Source organism: Solanum stenotomum, chromosome 1 (assembly GCF_019186545.1).
Source record: "Solanum stenotomum isolate F172 chromosome 1, ASM1918654v1, whole genome shotgun sequence".
Classification (NCBI taxonomy): domain Eukaryota; kingdom Viridiplantae; phylum Streptophyta; class Magnoliopsida; order Solanales; family Solanaceae; genus Solanum; species Solanum stenotomum.
In genome coordinates, this window is record NC_064282.1 from 25739305 (window position 1) to 25761309 (window position 22005).

The 22005-nt window shown below is 31.4% G+C and overlaps 3 protein-coding genes across 3 annotated transcripts in view; 1 reads left to right on the forward strand and 2 right to left on the reverse strand.

The window, feature by feature from the left end:
• The window catches only part of LOC125869835 (uncharacterized), a 525520-nt gene that overhangs the window by 92007 nt on the left and 411508 nt on the right, over positions 1–22005 (forward strand). The window lies entirely within an intron of this gene.
• LOC125869716 (probable aspartic proteinase GIP2) lies at positions 7838–9282 on the reverse strand. The gene has a single exon (XM_049550168.1). The coding sequence runs from the start codon at positions 9264–9266 to the stop codon at positions 7917–7919; it is 1350 nt and encodes a 449-aa protein (XP_049406125.1). The 5' UTR covers positions 9267–9282; the 3' UTR covers positions 7838–7916.
• On the reverse strand, positions 17509–18895 carry LOC125869728 (probable aspartic proteinase GIP2). The gene has a single exon (XM_049550174.1). The coding sequence runs from the start codon at positions 18893–18895 to the stop codon at positions 17564–17566; it is 1332 nt and encodes a 443-aa protein (XP_049406131.1). The 3' UTR covers positions 17509–17563.

The following is a 22005-nucleotide window of genomic DNA, read 5'->3' on the forward strand; positions in this document are numbered from 1 at the left end:
TCTGAAAAGAGATGGGGGTTCTGAACCTGCCTCTTACTAATACAAACATCTTCTTATATATAAGTTTCAAACCAAAAACGAATAAAAAGAGTGGCCCACAATTTTATACATTGGCCAATAAACAAACGATAAGACCGACAAACCCCTATGGTCTTCACATGGTCTTATTTTATTTTTGTAAGCCGACAATGCTTTCGGCTACTTTATAAAAGTAACTTTAACTATTTTGGCCTCTTATGACATGTGACCAAATAATGCAGGAATCTTATGCTTTTCCTTTTCCTTTATCACCAGTTGTGCTTGAACTAGAGGATTCCTCTAGTTGTTGTTGATATTTCTGGAGAATAGTTTCCAGATCTATCTCTTCATCTTCAATATCGTGTCCTTCCCCAGCAATGCATGTATCATCTTCTTTATCATCATCATTTGTATGGCTTGCTGATGCCATGGTGATATCATATTTTATATCTATGTCAAGATTTTTCATTAAATCTTTCTTTACTTCCTCCATATATATGGCTATAGCTTCTGACTTAGAAATAAGTTTTTTCTTCATTTGAAGTTTTCTTGTAATCCTTTTAAATGGACTCAGATCTTCCATGACTTGAGGTTCCATATTAGCAGTATCATAATACTTACTAATTTTTACATTTATTAAATCAATAATCTCTTGGCCATGTAACTTGCCTTCAGGATTTTTCTGAAGTAATTTACTTCAGAACTTAGTATAAAAAGCCCTTTGTAAACAAGGAAATCCATTTGAAGTATTATGAACTTCAATTGACCATTTCATAATCCAGGGAATAGAAAATTCAATAAATAAATACATTAGAGATATTCCTTCAAAGAATATATTTTCTTCCTGTAAACTTGTCAATTTTGGGGATATGTCTACCCATTTTAATTATAATTTATTGTATGATTCTGGTAAAATTTTTACCGAAGGACCATATAGAATCCACCATTTGCAAAACCAGTTAGGAATATTCCTATCAAAAATATTAGAATATATTTTAATAAACCATGAATGCTTCCTATTAGCATTCTCATATAACAGGATCTTATTAAATTCATCAATATAATTCCAGTAATTGTATTTTACTGTCACTTTCTGTTGTAAGATCCGTCAACTTTGGCAAATCCTAATTGGGCTAAAACAGTTGAAACTGATGCTTCAGATATAGGATATGGGGGAGTTTTAACCCAATATTGTCCTAACAGTAAGCATCATTATATTGTCCAATTTTATTCTGGCAAATGGAATGATGCCCAGAAAAACTATGCTACTATAGCTAAAGAAATCTTGGCTACAGTTAAATGTGTTCTTAAGTTCCAAGGCGATCTTTATAATCAAAAGTTTTTAGTAAAAACTGATTGCCAAGCAGCTAGATTTATGTTTAATAAAGACTATAAACAAGATGTTTCTAAGCAAATGTTTGCTAGATGGCAAGCTCTTTTAGCACCTTTCGATTTTGAATTACAGTATAAGAAAGGTGAAGATAATAGTCTCCCTGATTTTCTTACTAGAGAATAGCTAGACTAATAATTTGTTTTCTTTTTCAGGATGAGACCAGCATGGCCTCCTCCATCCAGGAGAGGAAGAGGAGGAAAGACAAACCCAGGAAAAGGAGGTCATATCCTCGCTCAACAAGGCAACAGGACACTAACATCATTTAATGTTAGTAATTCAACTGCTTCATCAAGTGGAACCAGTGGCATTAATATAGCCCACCCGATGTATCAGGAGTTTATGAATTTTATGAAATCAAAGAAAGAATTGGATAATAATCCACCGTCATACTCCTCAATCCTAATGGATGATGAGAACATAGAAGTCTTTGATATGAATGATAAAAAAGAAGTTATACCTTCTTTTAGAAGAAAATGATCTCAAATGGAGAAATGAGCCATGGCAAATAATGGCTAGGTATTTGGATACGGTATCTTATACTACTACTGTTTACAAATACAGAATGCATTATGAGATAATACTCTTATCTACAGGGTGTGAATTTCAGCACTTCTATCCCGCTAACACCAAGAAAGTTTATAACTTTTCAAAAATGATTATAAAAAAGATTATAGCACCTGAAGAGTGGGGTATGAGTACATTGAAGGAATTGGATTATATCCACCCAGAACAGAAGGTGGCAGTAAAATACAATTACTGAGATTATATTGATGGATTTAATAAGGTCCTGTTATATGAGAATGCTAATAGGAAGCATTCATGGTTTATTAAAATATGTTCTAATATTTTTTATAGGAATATTCCTAACTGGTTTTGTAAATGGTGGATTCTATATGGTCCTTCGGTAAAAATTTTACCAGAATCATACAAGAAATTATATTTAGAATGGATAGACATATCCCCAAAATTGACAAGTTTACAGGAAGAAAATATATTCTTCGAAGGAATATCTCTAATGTATTTCTTTATTGAATTTTCTATTCCCTGGATTATGAAATGGTCAATTGAAGTTCATAATACTTCAGAGGGATTTCCTTGTTTACAAAGGACTTTTTATACTAAGTTCTGAAGTAAATTACTTCAGAAAAATCCTGAAGGCAAGTTACATGGCCAAGAGATTATTGATTTAATAAATGTAAAAATTAGTAAGTATTATGATACTGCTAATATGGAACCCCAAGTCATGGAAGATCTAAGTCCATTTAAAAGGATTACAAGAAAACTTCAAATGAAGAAAGGACTTATTTCTAAGTCAGAAGCAATAGCCATATCTATGGAGGAAGTAAAGAAAGATTTAATGAAAAATCTTGACATAGATATAAAAGATGATATCTCCATGGCATCAGCAAGTCATACAAATGATGATGATAAAGAAGATAATACATGCATTGCTTGGGAAGGACAAGATATTGAAGATGAAGAGATAGATCTGGAAACTATTCTCCAGAAATATCAACAACAACTAGAGGAATCCTCTAGTGCAAGCACAGCTGGCGATAAAGGAAAAGGAAAAGCATAAGATTCCTGCATTATTTGGTCACATGTCATAAGAGGACAAAATAATTAAAGTTACTTTTATAAAGTAGCCGAAAGCATTGTCGGCTTACAAAAATAAAATAAGACCATGTGAATACCATAGGGGTTTGTCAGTCTTATCGTTTGTTTATTGGCCAATGTATAAAATTATGGGCCACTCTTTTTATTCGTTTTTGGTTTGAAACTTCTATATAAGAAGATGTTTGTATTAGTAAGAGGCAGGTTCAGAACCCCTCTCTTTTTTAAGAATTCTCTCTCACCCTTGTAATATTTTCCAAGTAATTTTCAATAAAAGTTTGCAATTTGGTTTGGAAGATTTCGTCCAAAGGTACTATTTCCTACTAATTTTTATTATATTTCTTTATGTTCACCAGCCCAATGATGGGCTAAATTGTTTGTGTTGAGCTGTAACATACTAAGTTATTATAAGGTGGCGTTGTATCTATTATGTAGATAGATTAAGCCAGTTAGATTAAGGTCAGACATAGCTAACCCAGGCCAGTTTATGAAAGGTCGCCGAAGGAATCCATTAGATTACCCATGTGGAGGGCGGACCCGAATAGTAGGGACTTTCATATACTGTTGTCAAGACTAGCTATGTTCATAAAAGTCCCTAATAGTCTGACTGTTGTAAGATCCGTTTTCGTTTATAATCCTTTTATAAATTTTCATTTCTTTTTTAAAAAAAAAAATGAAAAAATAAAAAAGAAAAGAAGAAGAAAAAAAAATAATAATAACATAAAAATAAAATAAAATAAAACCTACCCAAAAATATGATTATGTTTTTGTTGTTTTCAAATCCTTTAATACAAAGTTAATAAAATAAGGTAAAAGTCAAAATGTTTAATTTAGATTTTTATAACAATATATAAGCTCTAAAAATGGTGTAAAACTTAAGTTCGATAAAAAATTACGTGTCTACAATTGTGATGTTATCCTCCTGCCTGCTCTTCATTTCTTCAATCAAAGAACTAACTATATATAAACACAACATGTAATTTTAGTTACTTTCACTTGCCGTGGCTCGAAAAAGAGTAGTGTGAAACTAAACTGGGATCAGTAAGCATGGGTCACACCACCTTCATTTATCCAATTAGTAGAAAAGTAGTGCGACACTAAACTGGAAATAACTGGTCCTGCAACACATAAAAAAAGATAACGGACATGCCTAACTACTTTGAAATTAACAAACAAAGGTGCTCATTATAACAGAAAAAACATTCTAATGAAATAAACTGCAGATAATCATTTCAACGAACCATATAATAATAATGTTCAAAGAAAGACATAGTTATACTGTCTAAAAAGCCATCAGTTCTCATCACATAATTTTTTACTTCCATAGCATTCAAGAGAGGCCCCATGGTGCAGTCGGATGTCTTCCCAAAACAAAAAGATAATACAAAGGGCAAGGATAAGTTGTAATAGCTGGGCTCATATAAACGTTATTTCCCATGGGCATTCTCTTGGATTTTAACAAGAAGTATTACTTCTCTTCTTGAGATTATCAACACTTTCTAGTAGTCACCTGGTCATGACCCAACAATTGAATTAAAAAAATGAAAATTGAGGGATACCTTGAACTAGATGATAAGCAATGATAAACATAAACGTTTTAACTTCAGTGACTCTGACAGTGGAAACCCCAATAGTAGCTTATAGCTCAAACTTGATCTTGGAAATGTTGTTCAGATGAAAGTTATTTTTTGGAAAATATTTGTGTCAGGATACTTGACTTGGTTTTGTCATCATTTTCTAATTCTTTGCTAGTAATGTAGATTAATCTAGTCTTGGACAATTTGACATCTCTGGTACTTCAGTCTTACAGCAAGTGGGGGCTTATGTTACACATAGACCACCCGAGAGTAAGTCAAGAAATCAAGAAGAATTTTAAGTGATGGAGAGCTTTATTTAAGTCTATTCTTCATTAATTCAAAGTTTAAAACTCACTCACTTGATTTAATTTTGCCAACATTCGGACTCTTTTATGTCAAACGAACAATAAGACATCGACTCTTTTATCCACCTCCTTTGCAGAATACCAGAAAAAGAGATGAATTAGCGGATCATAGGGCTAAGTCGAAGCATGCCTGAACCTTCTTCGTCGGAGACTGAGTTAATATACAATCCCACTTTGGAGACTTCCCTTGGGGATAGGTAGGATATGGTGCCACAAATTGTAGTTTACTCGGCATGCGTCGATTCTTTGCTGGAGAAGCCCAGATCACTAGTTTTGGACTATCTTGAAACCTTAGCTGGAGGACCTACGTGAGAAGATGCCAAATTACATTTGGGACCCTGGAAAGATTCCTATATATAGAAGAGGGAAATACTCAATTAGGATTATGCTATGAAGTTGTCTCTTATTTCTTAGTTGCTTAGATTAATTTGGAACCTCCCTCCATTCTTCCTTTTTATTTCTACTTCTTTCTTTTGAAGGATTTGTTACTAGTTTGGAGCAATTAGAATGATGAACTCTTATAATTGTATGTGTAATTCCAATTATCCATTTCAATACAATATGGGTTCATTACGAAGACACTGCCAACAAAAATAAGACAAGTGACTGTGTCAACATGACAAGTGCAACTTACCCACAATGCAGAGTCATTGGCTTTTATGTCAAACGAAGCATTCCTCTCCACCAAAGAAGGGTACCCACCAAATGCAGAACCCTTGTGAGGTTCAGTCTTCATGGGAATTTGCTCATGGAAATAAGTTAAATGCTGAAGCCTGGGTGACACTGACGGGACTCTAGGCATACGAGCTATTGCTTGCTCCACAGGAACGTAGCATACAGGACATGCTGAATGAAAATGAAAGAGAGCACAACCCAGATTACAACATTATGTCAAGTGCTGATCAAAGCAAAGGATATAATACAAATTTGTGAAGCTAAGAAATAAGATAAGGTTGGAAACATGTGTATTTTACACTTACGTCAAGGCCCAATTTGCCTCCTATCACCAGGTGGAGGAGGAGGAAGTGCAAAATTTCGACAAGGATTGGGAAAAGCAGTAGAATCTTTAGTCTGTATCATAGCCAAAGCATGGGGAGGAGGAAGCTGGGCATTATGCTCACCACATACCACAACCTTCCTGGGCAATAATGCAGATAGATGGTATGTGCTGTTTTCAAACCACTCCTTGAAGTCCAATTCAGAACTCCTTGATGCATCTGCAAAAATCTTGTAAGAAAATCAGGAAATGCATCTCATAAAAAATTGCAAAAGTAACTTCAATACTAAATAAAATGCAGTATACAAGTGATGATGGTTTTGCCACTTTTCACGAAAAATTAGGGTAGCACGACACTACCATGCATTCTTATTTTCTCTTTGTTGGACATGAAATAGATCGATACTCCAATGGTGCTCGAAAGAAGAAAGACAAAGTAAGAGTAAACAAACAATTCACTGTAAATCTAAGATTGCAGTAGTGAGACAAATTAAGTGCAGTTCTGATTTCACAGCTCAACAGGGGATAAATACCTTCTCCTTTTGCTGCAACGCCACCCCAGAGAAAAAAAAAACTGAATAAAATGGATATTAGTAGTCACCAAACGGCATGGCCGTACAGTTCGAATTCAATTCGATCTAATATGAGGCAATCGACGATGATGAATTTTCTTACACGAATACAGGCTGCTGAGGTGAGCTCTGGAAGAGACATCTGAGGCTTTGATTCGTCTTTCTTCTCATCAGTACCGATGCGCTGAATTCCACCGTGTTGTGCCGAACTCCACCACCGTTGTGCCAGATTCCACCGCCGCTGTACCAAACTCCATTGTAGTTGCGCCGATTTCCATCGCCGTCGTGCTGATTTCCATGGCCGACCATTTGAATTTCGTTGAAGGGCGAATATGGAGGAAAATTCAAAGTAAAAAGGAATTGGGGGAAAATTAAAAAATATTACAAATTGACTTTCACTCTATCCTCTTTTACTGGCTAAAGTTTAAATGCCGGGAATAGTATAGTTTATATAATGTATTAGTGGCAATTTTGCCACTAAATAAATGTTAAATTTGACAAGATTTAAAGATGAATTAATGTGAAGATTTGATAGTTAGGAAGATAATTCTTCATTGGTACAAAAGTCAAGATAACATCTTTTATAGGTGAAATTTAGGTAAACCATAAAATGGTTTCACAAGGTAAATCTTGACATTTTGACACATTGTGATGTAGGAAGAATTCACTCCTATAAATAGGTAGTTCCTAATTCATTTGTAACACACCTCTCACTTGCCTTCTCATCTTCAAAGACATTTGATCTTCTTTCTCTCTTGTAGTATTTCACTTGTACTCTTTTGAAGTGAAATAAATATTGGTTGGTTGTGTCCGAGGTGTAGGCAAAAGAAAACAAAAGTTTGCCGAACCTCGTTAATTTCTGGTGTTCTTTTTATTATTGTCTCATCTACTATTTATTAGCTACCTTTAGATATAGCAATTGTGATTTCATCACTCTCTATATATTCGGCTTCCGCAACAATAAATGCCAAAGCATCTTTTGTTGTAGTGTGTGTATTTTATGCCATGTTTTCTTGGAGTAATTATTCAGATTTTATGCCTTTAACTCAATTGCATGATCCGGAAAAAGGCTATCTTGTTGATGATTGTATTATAGTGGAAGTCGAGCTGAAAATTGTGTTTGAGCATAGCGTGAAAAGCTTATCTTAAATTGGACCTTATGTTTGATCAATCATTGATGTAAGAGTCTTCCCTATATTATACGACACTTGTTAGTTCTCAATTTGATGTCCTTGGTAATCGATTTTTCTCCACCATCCACAAATCCTAAGCAAATTAAACATAAGTTATTATAGTAGATCATAAACCTTAAAAAACATCATTGACTTGGACAAAAAATGTCCAAACACACCACACAAACAAACTAAATAACACAACATTTTACACAATCTCTCGTCCTCCCACATCTTGACCCTGAGTCGACCCAAAATTGAAGTTGGCACACGTAGTTTGCTGGAACAAGAGCGAGTTACTGAAACCAACCCTCTTGTTATCAATATCAATTTGTACCAAATTATCTTCAATTTGATGTCCTCCTATCACAATCGATGTAGTCGGATTTTCTCCACCATTTACAAATCCTAAGCAAAGCACTTCATCTGTAACGGCCACCATTGAGTTAGCTCCAGAGATAATAAACGAAGGTGTCTCGCCATTTTTACCTTGTAAAACAAATTCAATATTTGGAACACCAGGGCCAACTCTAGTACTAGGTAAACTACTACTTTTGTAACACATCTCAAATGGTGCAACTTTTTTAACTCTAGGTATAGTTAGTGAGTGAACAAATGCCTTAACTAATGCCTTGTAAATTGAACTCTCCAACTTAGTATATGGATCAATTGTACTAATCTTTGTGCCCCCTTGTCCATTTTCTTTATTTATTTCCAATAATAAGTTATTTATAGGAACCAAATCACCGTTAACTTTAATAGATTTTACTCCAATAAAATAATCCGTTGATGGCTCACCCCCAAACGATGATCCAGCAGTACTAATCGGGTTTGTTAGAAGAGGTGTGTAAAGAAGGTTTTTGGACACATCAATGTTAGGAAGTAATACATATGGACCTTCACCAATAAATATAACTCCAGGAGAATTTGTCGAAGAGCTCAAACAAAGACCGATTTTTCTAGGTCTAGAGAAACGAAAAATTAATTGATTTGGAATGGCTACATAGCCATTCCCAAATCCAGCTATTCCCTTAACCCCCTTAGCTAAACCTTTAAGTAGTGAAGTATCCGCGCAACCAAACACAACCTTACCGGGCTTTAGATACGGGCCGGGCTTCAGCCCGTCCGTATCCTGGATGGTAATAACATCCTCATTAAGGCCGGTACCTGTGCTGGTACGAGAAACAGGATTGTATGCAAGATGTGAGCAAGTACAATCTTTATTAGGATGTCCGGGTGATGAGCCCGTACAATTACCATCACACGCTCCAGAATGCGAAAGTCTACAGAACAAGGTGTCACAAATGAGAGGTGTTAGGGTTGAACTAACATAGCCATTTTGACAATCCACCCAAATGAAACGTCCACCAAGGTCTACCGTTAGTTTTATGGGGACAAGGGGAGTTCTTTGGTTAATGACTGTCACGTATTGCTTAGTGGCCGCGTCTTTGGTTACTGGAAGAAGAGCACGGCGTTTACCGGGCTGGGCTGTGGAGGAGCTGATGAAGAGAAGGAGGAGAGTTAAAAAGAGAGACAAAGGAATATGTGTTGAAGCCATTGTAGGAGTTAAAAAGAGGAGTGTGTGAAGAAGTGGATAGCATAAACATGTTTATTTATAGTAGAGCAAGGTTTCCTTGAGTGGTTAAAAATAATAATCATCGGTCGTCTCAATTTATGTGGTAATTTGATCAGAATAATAGTTTGAGAAAGTTTTCTTTTCGAGATCTCATAGTCTAAAACAAATAACAAATACTCATATGGTAACATTAATTCATCTTAATCAATCACGAAGTCAGGAATTTTGTTAAGGTATTCCAGATTTAATATAAATATATGTATATAGAATATTTTCTTACTTATAATTTTCATATAAATAGCATAAATCACCAAGGGGTTCAATTGATCATCTTTGAGTATACATGGCTACGCTACTGATCTTAATGAAAATAAAATAACATTTTAAAAATAAATTATTTTAAAATATAAAAAGATGGTATAATTTCTTTTGAATAAATTAAAAAATCACGTAAATCAAGATAAATGGAGTGCTGTAATGAATTACTAGTATATTCCCAAAGGCCACATGAACATGTCTCTTAGTTCTTTTTTCTATTTATAAATAAGTTGGATTGAACTTCAACTTGATAAACAAGTTGGAATTAAAAATAACAAATCCTCCTACTTTCAATTATATTTCGTGTAAAGAGAAAACCTATGTCAAGACGTGATAGAAATTGACAGAAAACAATTACAAAATCACAAGGCTAGGCCAAAAATCTCTTATTTCTCAATTATGTAGTAAAGGAAAATCTAATTAGTCCTTTTTTTGTGTGTGTGGTGCGCGCGTGTGGGGTGGGTGCATGACATTTGATAAATTCTTCAATCACACGTGAAGGACAGAAGATCTCAATCAACTGAGCTACTCGCTCAACCCAATTAATCTTCCTTTTCATTTTTTCTTCAAAAACCAATATATTTCCTTTTCCTGTTTTGTCCCTTCTTTTCTCCTTTATCATTGCTTGAATTCAGCAAGGCATTATACCAAAGAGAATTTAGTGGCAATAGAATATTTTTCTTTTATCGATTATATTTATTGACACTAGAATAATTAGGATAGAGCTTTGACATTGAATTAAATAATGTAATTTTATTAGTTAAAAGTTGTTGATGGAAAATACATATCATTTAATCATGATTTAAAATGATAAAATAGGTTAGTTACATGGAATGGACTTTCACTTTTTAACTAATAAGATAATATTACAGAAAAAAAATTGTAACAAAAATGTCATTCCATTTTTCTAATTACTATGCTACCTTACGTGGGATTACAAGTAGTGATTTTATGTGATGCTTAGCCTAAAGTTGAGTGACCTTATTATTATTATTTATAAAAAATAATGTATTGACTTTTTGTGATCCTAGCTAGTAAATTGGATGTCTTTTTTTTAACCACAAAATGGTTTGGTGATTTTGATATAATAAAATGATAGCTCAATGGCCATATTTGCAATCAACTAGTGATAAAATTATGTTTTATATTCATTCATTTGGTACAAACACACTATTTTGAGTGTTTTTTTTTTTCGATTAGAACAAATATATTTTATTTATATACAATATGCATCCATACAAAACCAACGGCCTAAAATATTATCAGATATTTTATACAAATCTTTCCCCTCTCAATTTATCGTACGACAGAGTATTTGTCAGGGGTGGCTGGTAAGGCTTAAAAAAAAAGTCTTTTACCTTATGCCCCCAATTTTAGGGGGGCTCAATTTTTAGTTAATTAGGTAGGATTAAATTTAAAAAAATAATATTAGAACTAAGACAATAAATGCAAAACGCCCCATTTTTTAGTTAATTAGGAAGGATTAAATTTTAAAAAAGAAATTGTTAGAACCAAGACAATAAATGCAAAATAGCTCAATGAAGTGATAGTATGATAGATATGATTATGACTTTTTGACTTTTCAATAAAAAGTTATGTACTTTTTTTTTAATGTACAAGTTATCTTTTTTTTTTTGCCTTATTTTTTTCTAATTTTATTTTTATATTTCTATCCTTCTCCCTTCTATTTCTTCTCACTTTCTTTTTTCTAATCTACATCTCTCTCTTATTCAAAGCTTAAAAATTTACTCATTCTATTGATAGTTTATATTTTAAATTTGGAGAAAACTATATTGCAGCAGCCCGATTCATTTTTGGAAATCAAGTCTTCTCATAGCTTTTGAATTCGGTAATATCATTCTAATTTCTAATATTATTTTTGTTTTGTGTCTTATGTTTATTATATTTTTTATTTGATATTGTAAATAGTGTTTTAAAATATTTGTTAGATTTTGATGTTGCTATAGATCAATTAAGAGGCTTAGTTTCTTTTTTTAAAACATATAGAGAAGAAGGATTTACAAGTACTATGATTTCAGCTAAGGAAATTGCATTAAGATGAATATAGAACCTGTATTTCGTAAGAAACGTGTAATTTATAGAAAAAAACAATTTGATGAGAATGTTGATAATGAAATCACAAGATCTCTTGAAGAATCATTTAGAGTTGATTACTTCTTATACATAGTAGACCAAGCCATCTTTTCACTTCAAAATAGATTTGAACTATTTGAAGTATATAAAAATATTTTTAGTTTTCTATTTAGTGGGAAAAACTTGAGATCATTAGATGATGAGAATTTGAAAAAATATTGTCTTAAACTTGAATGTTCCTTAAAACATAATACTCACTCCGATAATGACGGTTTAGACTTATTTTCTAAATTAAAAGTGTTAAGGGAAATCATAAAAGTAGAAGACAATACTCTAATTGAGATACTCAATCAAATAAAAAGACTTGATTCTTTTCCAAATGCTTACATTGCTTATAGAATAATGTTAACAATTTCCGTAACAGTCGCCTCAGCCGAAAGAAGTTTTTCAAAATTAAAAATAATAAAATATTATTTAAGATCGATAATGTCTCAAGAAAGATTAAGTGGTTTGGCTATATTATCGATTGAAAAAGAATTATTAGAAGAGATTGACTACACAAAAATTATTAACAACTTTGCATCTCAAAAAGCTAGAAAAATAGATTTAAAATAAACATTTATAATTTTTTTTAAGGCCTCTAGTTTGATTTTGGCCTTAGGCCACCAACGCGTTTGAGCCGCCCCTGGTATTTGTCAAGGGACAAATGAGGATACAAACCTAGCTGTCTTTTTGTAATTGTAACTAAAATAGGAAAAACCTAATCTTTTTCTATTTGCATAAATAAATATATTTTCGAGGATAACGCTATTTTACTTGCCAAAAGACACATGAAAGTGGGAAGCATACCTGTCTTATGTCTATGTCCTTTTTTTTTTTAAGAGTAGTAGGTAGAACCAAAATTTATTTATTTTTTTCCATTATCTTTTTGCTGAAGAAGTAGGTAAGAAATAAAAAAGGCAAATGATTAACGACAAAATTGCTTTAATTAGACTGACATATAAAGATCTAAGCATAGATTCCCTGAGAATTAAAAAAATTAATAAAAAGTAAATTAATAGGAAATGAAAAAGAATGCATTATCATAGGCCTTAAATTACGGGTCTATTGTTATTTTATGTTTTTTTTTTAATTGTTCACTTTCAAAAAGGAAAATTTGTTTCTCATACAAATTTCAATTACAAAATTTTTAAATTCTCTATTATTGAAAATGTATGAGGATTTTTTTTTTGTTTGGATTTTCCATTACTTACTTTCAACTAATTCAAATACAACAATAATAATATACTCAGTCTAATTTCATAATTAAAAAAATCATTGAAGAAAAAACACTTTCAATTAAAAGTAATTCTAATTTCAAAGCTCGAACTTGAAATCGAATAAAAGAGCACTATTCATCACTTTATCATAAATTTATTTAATAATTTATTAGGCCACTTGCATATAATATTGTCCAAATGAATTCACGGTGTTTAATTAATTAATGAATTTGTTGCATGTGCCAATAAATTATATAGCTTTTCTAATACATTAAAAACACGAAAATGTTGGCAATGTGTTTCCCTTTTAATAAATTTAAATGATTCCCCTTACAAGAAACTAATTAAAATATTAACAAGTTGCCACTTAATTATACTGAGGACAGCAGTCGCTATTTCTTTACAATTTTCCGTACTTTATTACTTACTTTGAACAGGATTTGCATGCGACCAAATAATGATGTTTAATCGGTTCATATTGATGTATAGTCATTAAATGATACTTTCTCCGTTTCACAAAAAATGACTTAATTTAACTTGACACGAAGTTTAAAAAATAAAGAAAACTTTAAAATCTTATGGTCATAAATTAAAATTATGTCAAATGTACAAAATTGTCTTTTAATCTTGTAACCTTAAATATGCCATGAAAAGCTGAAATTAAAATATTACCAAAAAAAAAGAGGTCATTCTTTTTTAATATATTGCCATAGTCACAATCATAATTGCAAAAAAAAAAAAAAAGCGGCAGTTTTGGTAATTACATTACAAGAAGTAAGATACGGTAAACCTCATTGAATTAGTATAGTTGAAATCATGAAATATCATTATTTTGTAGAGCTATTAGTTAATCGATAAANAACTTTAAAATCTTATGGTCATAAATTAAAAAATTATGTCAAATGTACAAAATTGTCTTTTAATCTTGTAACCTTAAACATGCCATGAAAAGCTGAAATTAAAATATTACCAAAAAAAAAAGGTCATTCTTTTTTAATATATTTCCATAGTCACAATCATAATTGCAAAAAAAAAAAAAAAAGCGGCAGTTTTGGTAATTACATTACAAGAAGTAAGATACGGTAAACCTCATTGAATTAGTATAGTTGAAATCATGAAATATCATTATTTTGTAGAGCTATTATTTAATCGATAAATTAATATTTATTAATTTAAAGAGAGTTTTGAGATTCAACCTTGTGATGTCAGTGGCGGATCCAGAATTTTCACGAAGTGGGTTCAAGATATAAAAATATACCTAATATTATTTGTAATTTTTATGAGGCTAACATCATACATATCTGACTATACTAAACAATGTTAATACATTTGAAAAAAAATTACATTGATTTATAAATGAGACGGTAAATAACAAGATGGACGAAAAACTAGGCTTCAATATAAACTAAGAAGATAAAAGAATATTATGAATGATTTCTCTTCATTCAACATTTAACAATTAAAAACAAAATATTAAACAAAATAATTATAACCTTAATTTTAGAATCGAATACATGGAAATATACCTAATATTATTTGTAATTGTTTGTTGATTTTAGAATGATAAGGAATTTTTTAGTGAAGAAATAAAAAATAACCACAATAATCATACATGTATATATAAAGACTAGAATCAAGAGCGAAAAACATATTTGATGGATATTGACTATTGATGCGAGATTTAAGAGATGGGGAGGAATTTTTTCCTTCAATAAAAAAAAATATGCTCAAAATTTTGGGGGGACAAGTAAGAGAGGTTCAAGAAGATTTCAACAAAGAAGAAGACAAAAGGGTTTTTAGAATTGAGAATAATAGGGATTAGTGCCTTTTTAGTTGAGTTTTTTAAAAAAAAAAAAAATTAAAAACAAAAAGGACAAAAGTTGTTGACTATTGGACTTTTAATTGTAAAAGTAAAAAGTTGTTTCTTTGATTTTTTTCAAATAAAATCATAACCAAACTAAATACTATCTGTTTTCAAAAATCTAAAACCAAACCAAACCAAATCCAAATAAAATCGATTTTATTTTATCGATTTGGTTTGATTTTTTGATTTGGATCGGTTTTTATCCAAACCGTGAACACCCCTAGTTTCTAAGTAACTAAAAGGAAAAAAGTTACACCTACATTGAGGACAAAACGGTGTGTGAACGTTTTATATATCAAAAAACGAATTAAAACTAAAATGCGGCAATGGGGATTCTATACCAGGTTGGCTGGGAAAATTGAACTCCCTCAACCACTCGGCTAAGCTTCAGACTTGTGTTAGTGGGTTTAAAATTTAATATATACATATAAAATTTTAAAAACTGATTAAATATACATATTTATATAGTGTTATTTTTCAACGAAGGGGGTTCATATGAACCCACTTGAACCACTATAGGTCCGCCCCTGTGTGATGCTAGAATAATAAGAATTTCCAAGATGTATTATCGCAACAGATTTTATCGAAGGCTATGAAGTGGGACAAGTTGAAAATGATCTTTTTAGAAATATTGCCAAGCTGAACGTTCACAATTAAATACCAGGCCTGTCCAATTATCCCACAGAAAAGGATCAATACTATTGTGAACACGGATAGCCCAGAGACCGGCCAAGCTGCTGGGCCTGGGGCTAAACCACCAAGAGGCCAAAGAATTGGACAGTCCAATAATAAAGGAAAAATTACTTGGATGAGTACCTTTTAATAAATAATTATTGATTTTAGTGATACTTTTTATTTATTACTCCATCCGTCCCAATTTATATGACTTACTTTCCTTTTTAGTCAGTCCCAAAAAGAATGACACATTTCTATATTAAGTAACAATTTGACTATAAAATGTCAATTTTACCCTTAATAAAATGATTTACAACCACATAAATTTCTATCATTCATTTTGAATCACAAGTTTTAAAAGTCTTCCTTTCTTTCTTAAATTTCGTGCCGATTCAAACTACCTCACATAAAATGGGACAGAGGAAGTACTATTTATAGTAATACATAACAATACTATGATAAATCTGCAATATGTATTAAAAGTGAATTATGTATGCAATATATATGTAATATAACTATTTTAAAATACATTATGCTTGTTTGGTAAGAAATCGACACATTGTATTAAAATATGTGATAAATATATTATCCATTAATAAAACTTGTATTGTATGAGTTTTGTAAATTGTTTTCTGCAATATGTATTAAAACTGTATTATAAATATATTAAAAGTGATCAAGTAGAAAAAAAATGTTTTTGATATAAATGATAAATATTTCTTAATATAGTATATTTATGTAAGTTTTAAATTTGTTTGGGATTTAAGTTGAGTAGAGTTTAAATGATTGTGATCAGCGATTTTTGGAAAATTATGCGTATATTGTGAAGAAATTGTCTATTCCTCTTATCTTCTTTCTAATAGTCTAATCTCACATCCTCATTTTTATCTATATATCCTTTGTTACTGGCTAATTCAGTGTCTTCTATTATAATTCAGTAATTTTAAATGTTGTTGTAATTTGGATATTAGTTAATCTATAAGGCTTGAGTGTATCCTCCTGATCTTCAATATACACTAAAGTGATCATCAACAAAAAGATTTGGCCTAATCCATTGATGGCCCCTTAAAATTGGCACGAAGTTTCACTTAGACATCTCAAGTGGTCGATGTTCAATTTAGACACCTCATGTAGGGTCTTGCTATGTCATTTTGACACTTTTTGCTTACATGGCTTAGTGTGCGCAATACAATCATTGAGTGTGCGTGAAAAACCGTTTTAGTCGTTTTCTTAATTATTTTTTTCTTCTTCTTTCCCATTTTCAGCCACCATTTCTACAAACTATCCAACATGGTGAATAAAAATAATTATAGTAAAATGATGAAAAATGATGGAAACTATTTTAGAAATTTAGGAATAGACCCATTTCAAGATTTAAATATTAAATTATTCATGAGATTCTTTCTTAAAAGAATTTATTATTTACTGAGAAGTAAGTTTAATTTTTGGTGAATTCTAAACATGTTAATTAGGATAAAGAAACAACAAAATATTTGAAGAAGACACTAATAAAAAAGAACAACGTGTAGATGGGTGTGTTCCCAGATGTTTTAGGAAAAAAAAAAGATAAAAGGTATTTGGAGAAGACAATGCGTGGGGTGGGGGATCATGTAGGGGGATTTTATTGGCTTAAGTCTTTTTTTTTTAAAAAAAATTATTTGGGCCAAAATCCATATGTCATTGATTCATTGGTTACTTAATATTTTTACCCAAAATTCATTATCTAACAATTATTTTCGTCGTTTGATTAGCCACTTTATACGTCATTTGCAAGTGTAACATATCCACCTCATATATTTTTATTGATTGGAAAAAGGGTGTCAAAATAACACGGCGAGATCCTACGTGAGGTATCTAAAATAAACATCTCTCACTTGAAGTGTCTAAGTGAAACTTCGTGCCAACTTTAAGGGGTCACCGATGGATTAGGCCAAAAGATAAACATATGTAACACGCAATAAGTATTTGTCTACATACATAAAGTAAAGTAGCATTAACATACAAAAAGTAGTGAACATACTTTTTAGCATTCTAGCCTTAGTACAATATCATGTAACATCACAACAATTTTATCTGAATTTGTTGCTGCAACTGACTAAATCAGGTGACATGTACACATACTTAAATCCCATTCTTTTCTTCACAAGATCAAATTCCAACAAATTCTCTTCAATTTGCATCCCTCCAAGAACAATCGACGTTTCAGCATTTTCACCACCATCCAAAAATCCTAGACACAACAAATCACTACTATCATTAATAGTAGGAGATGCCATGAAATTGTTCATAGAAAGATCCCAAGTTGTACTATTATTATGATGAACACCTTGCAAAACAAGACTAACTTGAGGGATTACAAGCCCGGTTAAAGTAGCTGAATTCGACAAGTTAAAGCATAACTCAAATGGACTAATAGGCTTTGCTATTGGAACTTTAGCAATAGCTTTAAGAAACGTGTCCTTAAACGCCTTGTAAATTGAAGATTCCATTGTACCATAAGGAACAACAGTGCTAATTTTTGTTCCTCCAACTCCATTAGTCATGTTAATAGCTAGTAACTTATTATCAATCGGTACAATCTTCCCATTTACTAAGATTTTTTCGATTCCAATGAAATATTCAACCGATGGCTCACCTGGAAAATAAGCCCCCGCGGTACTAACAGGATTTTTGAGCAGAGGAGTGTAAGTTAGTACCTCATTAGATGCATAATATGATCGTCGTTCACCAAACAAAATAACACCATTTGATTTAGTGTTACCACTCAAACAAATAGCGAATTTTCGAGGTAAATGAAAAGCTCTAGCTAATTGTGAAGGAAGTCCAGTGTAACCATTTCCAAGTCCAGCCATACCTTTAACTCCATAGGCTAATTTTTCTAACAAAAAATCTCCAGGACAATTAAACATCACTCCACTAGTTGATGATAACAACATTTTGGACCCATTATTATTATTTGTACTATTAATGGACCATAATGCAATAACATCTTGAGCAAGTTCACCATCAGTGCTAGATCTTTTTATAGGATTATATGGAATATGTGAACATGTGTAATTGTTGCACCCTGGCCTAGGAGGAACAGGACAACTAGATCCATAACACCCTTGTGAACCTGAGAGTTTGCATGGTCTTGAACCACATGGAACATTTTTGTAAGATGAACTAATGTAGTCATTCTCACAATCCATCCATAGAAATCGTCCGCCGAGGTCAACGGTTAAATTGACAGGGACAAGAGGGGTTCTTTGGTATATCTGAGTAACATATTGTTCTGTAATTTCATCTTTGAATACAGGAAGGAAAAGAAGAGGGTGGTGTTTGTGAGATTTTTTGGCTATGGAGTAATTTGATGAGCAAATAAAAAGAAGAAAACACAATAAAAGTTGAGGGATTTTCATGGTGGAGAGAATTGTGATTCTTTGATACAATGAAAGTATGTTTTAAAGGAGAATTGTTGAATAACGCCTAAAAATGGGCACGTGAAAGTGAGGGGTGCAAATTTGGACGTATAAACAATTTTCATGCAAAAGCAAAAAAGGTAGCTGTCCAATTTTCTTAAGAACCTGAAATGATGGGTCATGTACAATTTCCTCCGTTTAAAAAAAAATAACTTACTTTAATTTGATATTGAGTTTAAGAAAATAAAAAAGACTTTTTAATTTTGTAGTTCTAAATTAAATTTATGTCAAATGTATTGGGTATATAGTAAGAATTAATGGGAAATGGAGAAACAATGAAAGGAGGGAATATGAAGTATTCTCTTATGCTTTAGGAAAAAACAATTCTCCATTATTGGTGGTGGAAACAAAAGTTCAAGTGTTTAAATAAGGAAGCACTTCTACTAGTTGTTAAAAGGGTTGTAAAGAGGGACCCCCTCGTGCTGTCGTTGTCGTCGCTTGGCTTTGGCTTTGGAAAATGACCGATCGAGAAACCAAAAGGTTATAACCTTTTAGGAACAAACAATCATGTATTAGTGACTGTTCTGAAAGGTTGCAAACTTATAAATACATGTGATTCCTCAAACTTTTCACTTACAAAAATTGTGAACTTCTTCTTTTTCTGCACAGTGAAATATTCATCTGCTTTGCTTCTGTTGAGTGACTCGCTAGCACCATTGTTTTTGTATCAATACACTGGTGAATAGAATCATTTTATCCTGGGAGGGTCTATTCATTTAAATCTCGGGTATTATAGGAGAATAATTTCCTTAAGGGGACACTGTTCATCAGTGGACTCAATTGTTTTCCTTTCTATTTCATTCTACTGTTACAGATCCCGGTATGTTTTTACGATCATCAATTTCTGTTTATGTTATTAATTTTTTTGTTAAATACATGATTTAAATTTTATTATTTATGTTTCTGCATAGTTATTGTTATAAGTATTTGTTAGTACAAATTAAATAACAAAATGTACTAAAATATCTTTTAATCTTGAAACTTTAATATAATTACGTGAAAAACTGAAAGTGTTATCAATAAAGCAAAGGAGTCTTTTTCTTTTAAATATACTAAAAAAAAAGTAGATTATTCTTTTTGAAACATGAAAACTATTCTTACATGCTTTAGATTGTTTGGCAACCTATTTGGATAGTTGAAAATGCTTATATTAAGAAAAGTGAGACGTTTGATCAAGTTTTTAAGAGAAAAATAAATTCTAAAGAACTATCTTTTTGAAGTTAAAGTAGTTTTTCTTCAAAAACAGTTTCTTAAAAAATAACTTAAAAACACTTTTAAAAATTTAGTTAAACATTAATTGTTGCTTAAAGTATTATTTAAATTTATTGACCAAATACAAATTGTTCCTCACCAAAATACTTTTTTGAAATAGTCTTAAAGAAAAATATTTTTAAAAATATACTGACTTTAGAAATTTGACCAAACAAACTATAGTAGAAATTATGTACCTATACAAAACACATTTTTACTAGCAAACGGCTTTACGTTAAAACGGCTTTCCATTTCCAGCACTGGCACTAAGAGCTAAAATTCTATCCTTGAACAATTGTTTTTCTTTTCTTTTATCTTTTACACCTTTCAATTTAGCTATCCTTTTTTATATATACTTAGCCAATATCTTATTCCTTTGTTGTCATTTTGTCAAAAGAAGTAATAGTCACCTCCACTGCCAGCTTAAGCCGTATAAATAAAGAAATGAGCATAATTAGAAGAGATTCTTATTTTTTTCTATCACTTGACCAAGATTATAATTTAAGTGGGGAAAAAAATATTCTATTATTGGGGTTTTTAGAAACTTAAAAATTTACAAATGGATATTGTGCTAATTTGGTAATTTCATTTTACAAATACTTGACTTATAAATATCATTGATATTTATTAAACGAGTCTATATAAGAAAAATATTTGTTATGTTGACCAAAATAGTTTGGTCATTTAAAGTAATAGTAGTCAAATTTAAAATTATATACTTTGGTCTCATTTGTTTCTATTAAGATTAAGACGTTTGAATTTGAATACACATTTGAATATTAAGATTTGCATTAAGCATAAGTGTCTAAATTTAAATACGCATCTGAATATTAAGATGCGGTCTTTAAATCTGAACTCGCTCTATTAATCTAGTCCCAGTCTTTCCAGCAAGTGAGCGAGTGGTCACAGAATTTGAAGCCTAACAGAAGATAGAATGAAGAACTCTAGATTTTCAAATGGAATTTCATTCCCTTTCAAAATGTGTATTTCTGTACATCCCAGCTCTGTTATTTATACAAGTATATTCCATGAAATAAAATATCCTAACCAACTCTGACGCCTCTAACAAAATTATGTACAGCTAATCCTATTCTAGAATCTTCTAATATTCCAACAGATAAGAATAAAAGTAAAACAAATTTATGTATAAGGGTAATGGACATCTGTCAAATATAGATCAAATCAATAGCTGATCCAAAAGCTTATTATATATGACCCGGCCCATAAGTTTCAGGACATTTGAATTAGGTGCCAATTTTATTTAGCGCCTTATTCGTCTCTTCCTCTAATAATAATGTTGCTTTGGCGACAAAGCCCAAAAAACAAGGTAAGAAAGGTGGGGAACATCGGCCTCACACAAAAAGATTTGTCTAAGCAATTTCTTTGAGATTTTTTTATTAGGTTCAACCACTATAACTGTTTGGAACCCACAAATCATTCCGATCAGGGGATCAGAATTTCTTCGAATATATTCTTGAATTCGACTCCGAGAAACCTTTTTTGAGCGAGCCAAAAAGCGCTCTAAAAAGGGTCTTGGGACAAAGAAGTACATACAAGTTGTGCCAAAGGAGAAAGTCAATACGTATCATGATAAATAAAACGAGTGATTACAATTATTTGTTTTCAATATTTGAATGTGCATATGAAATCAAACATTGTATTAATAAAATGTTATAAAAATTTCATTTCAACAAAAAATAATATTTTTTTATTAAAAATCATAATTATCCAGCATAACATAAAAAAATCACGAATAAAAATATTTTATAGGCACAATATAATATCAAAAAGATCAAAAA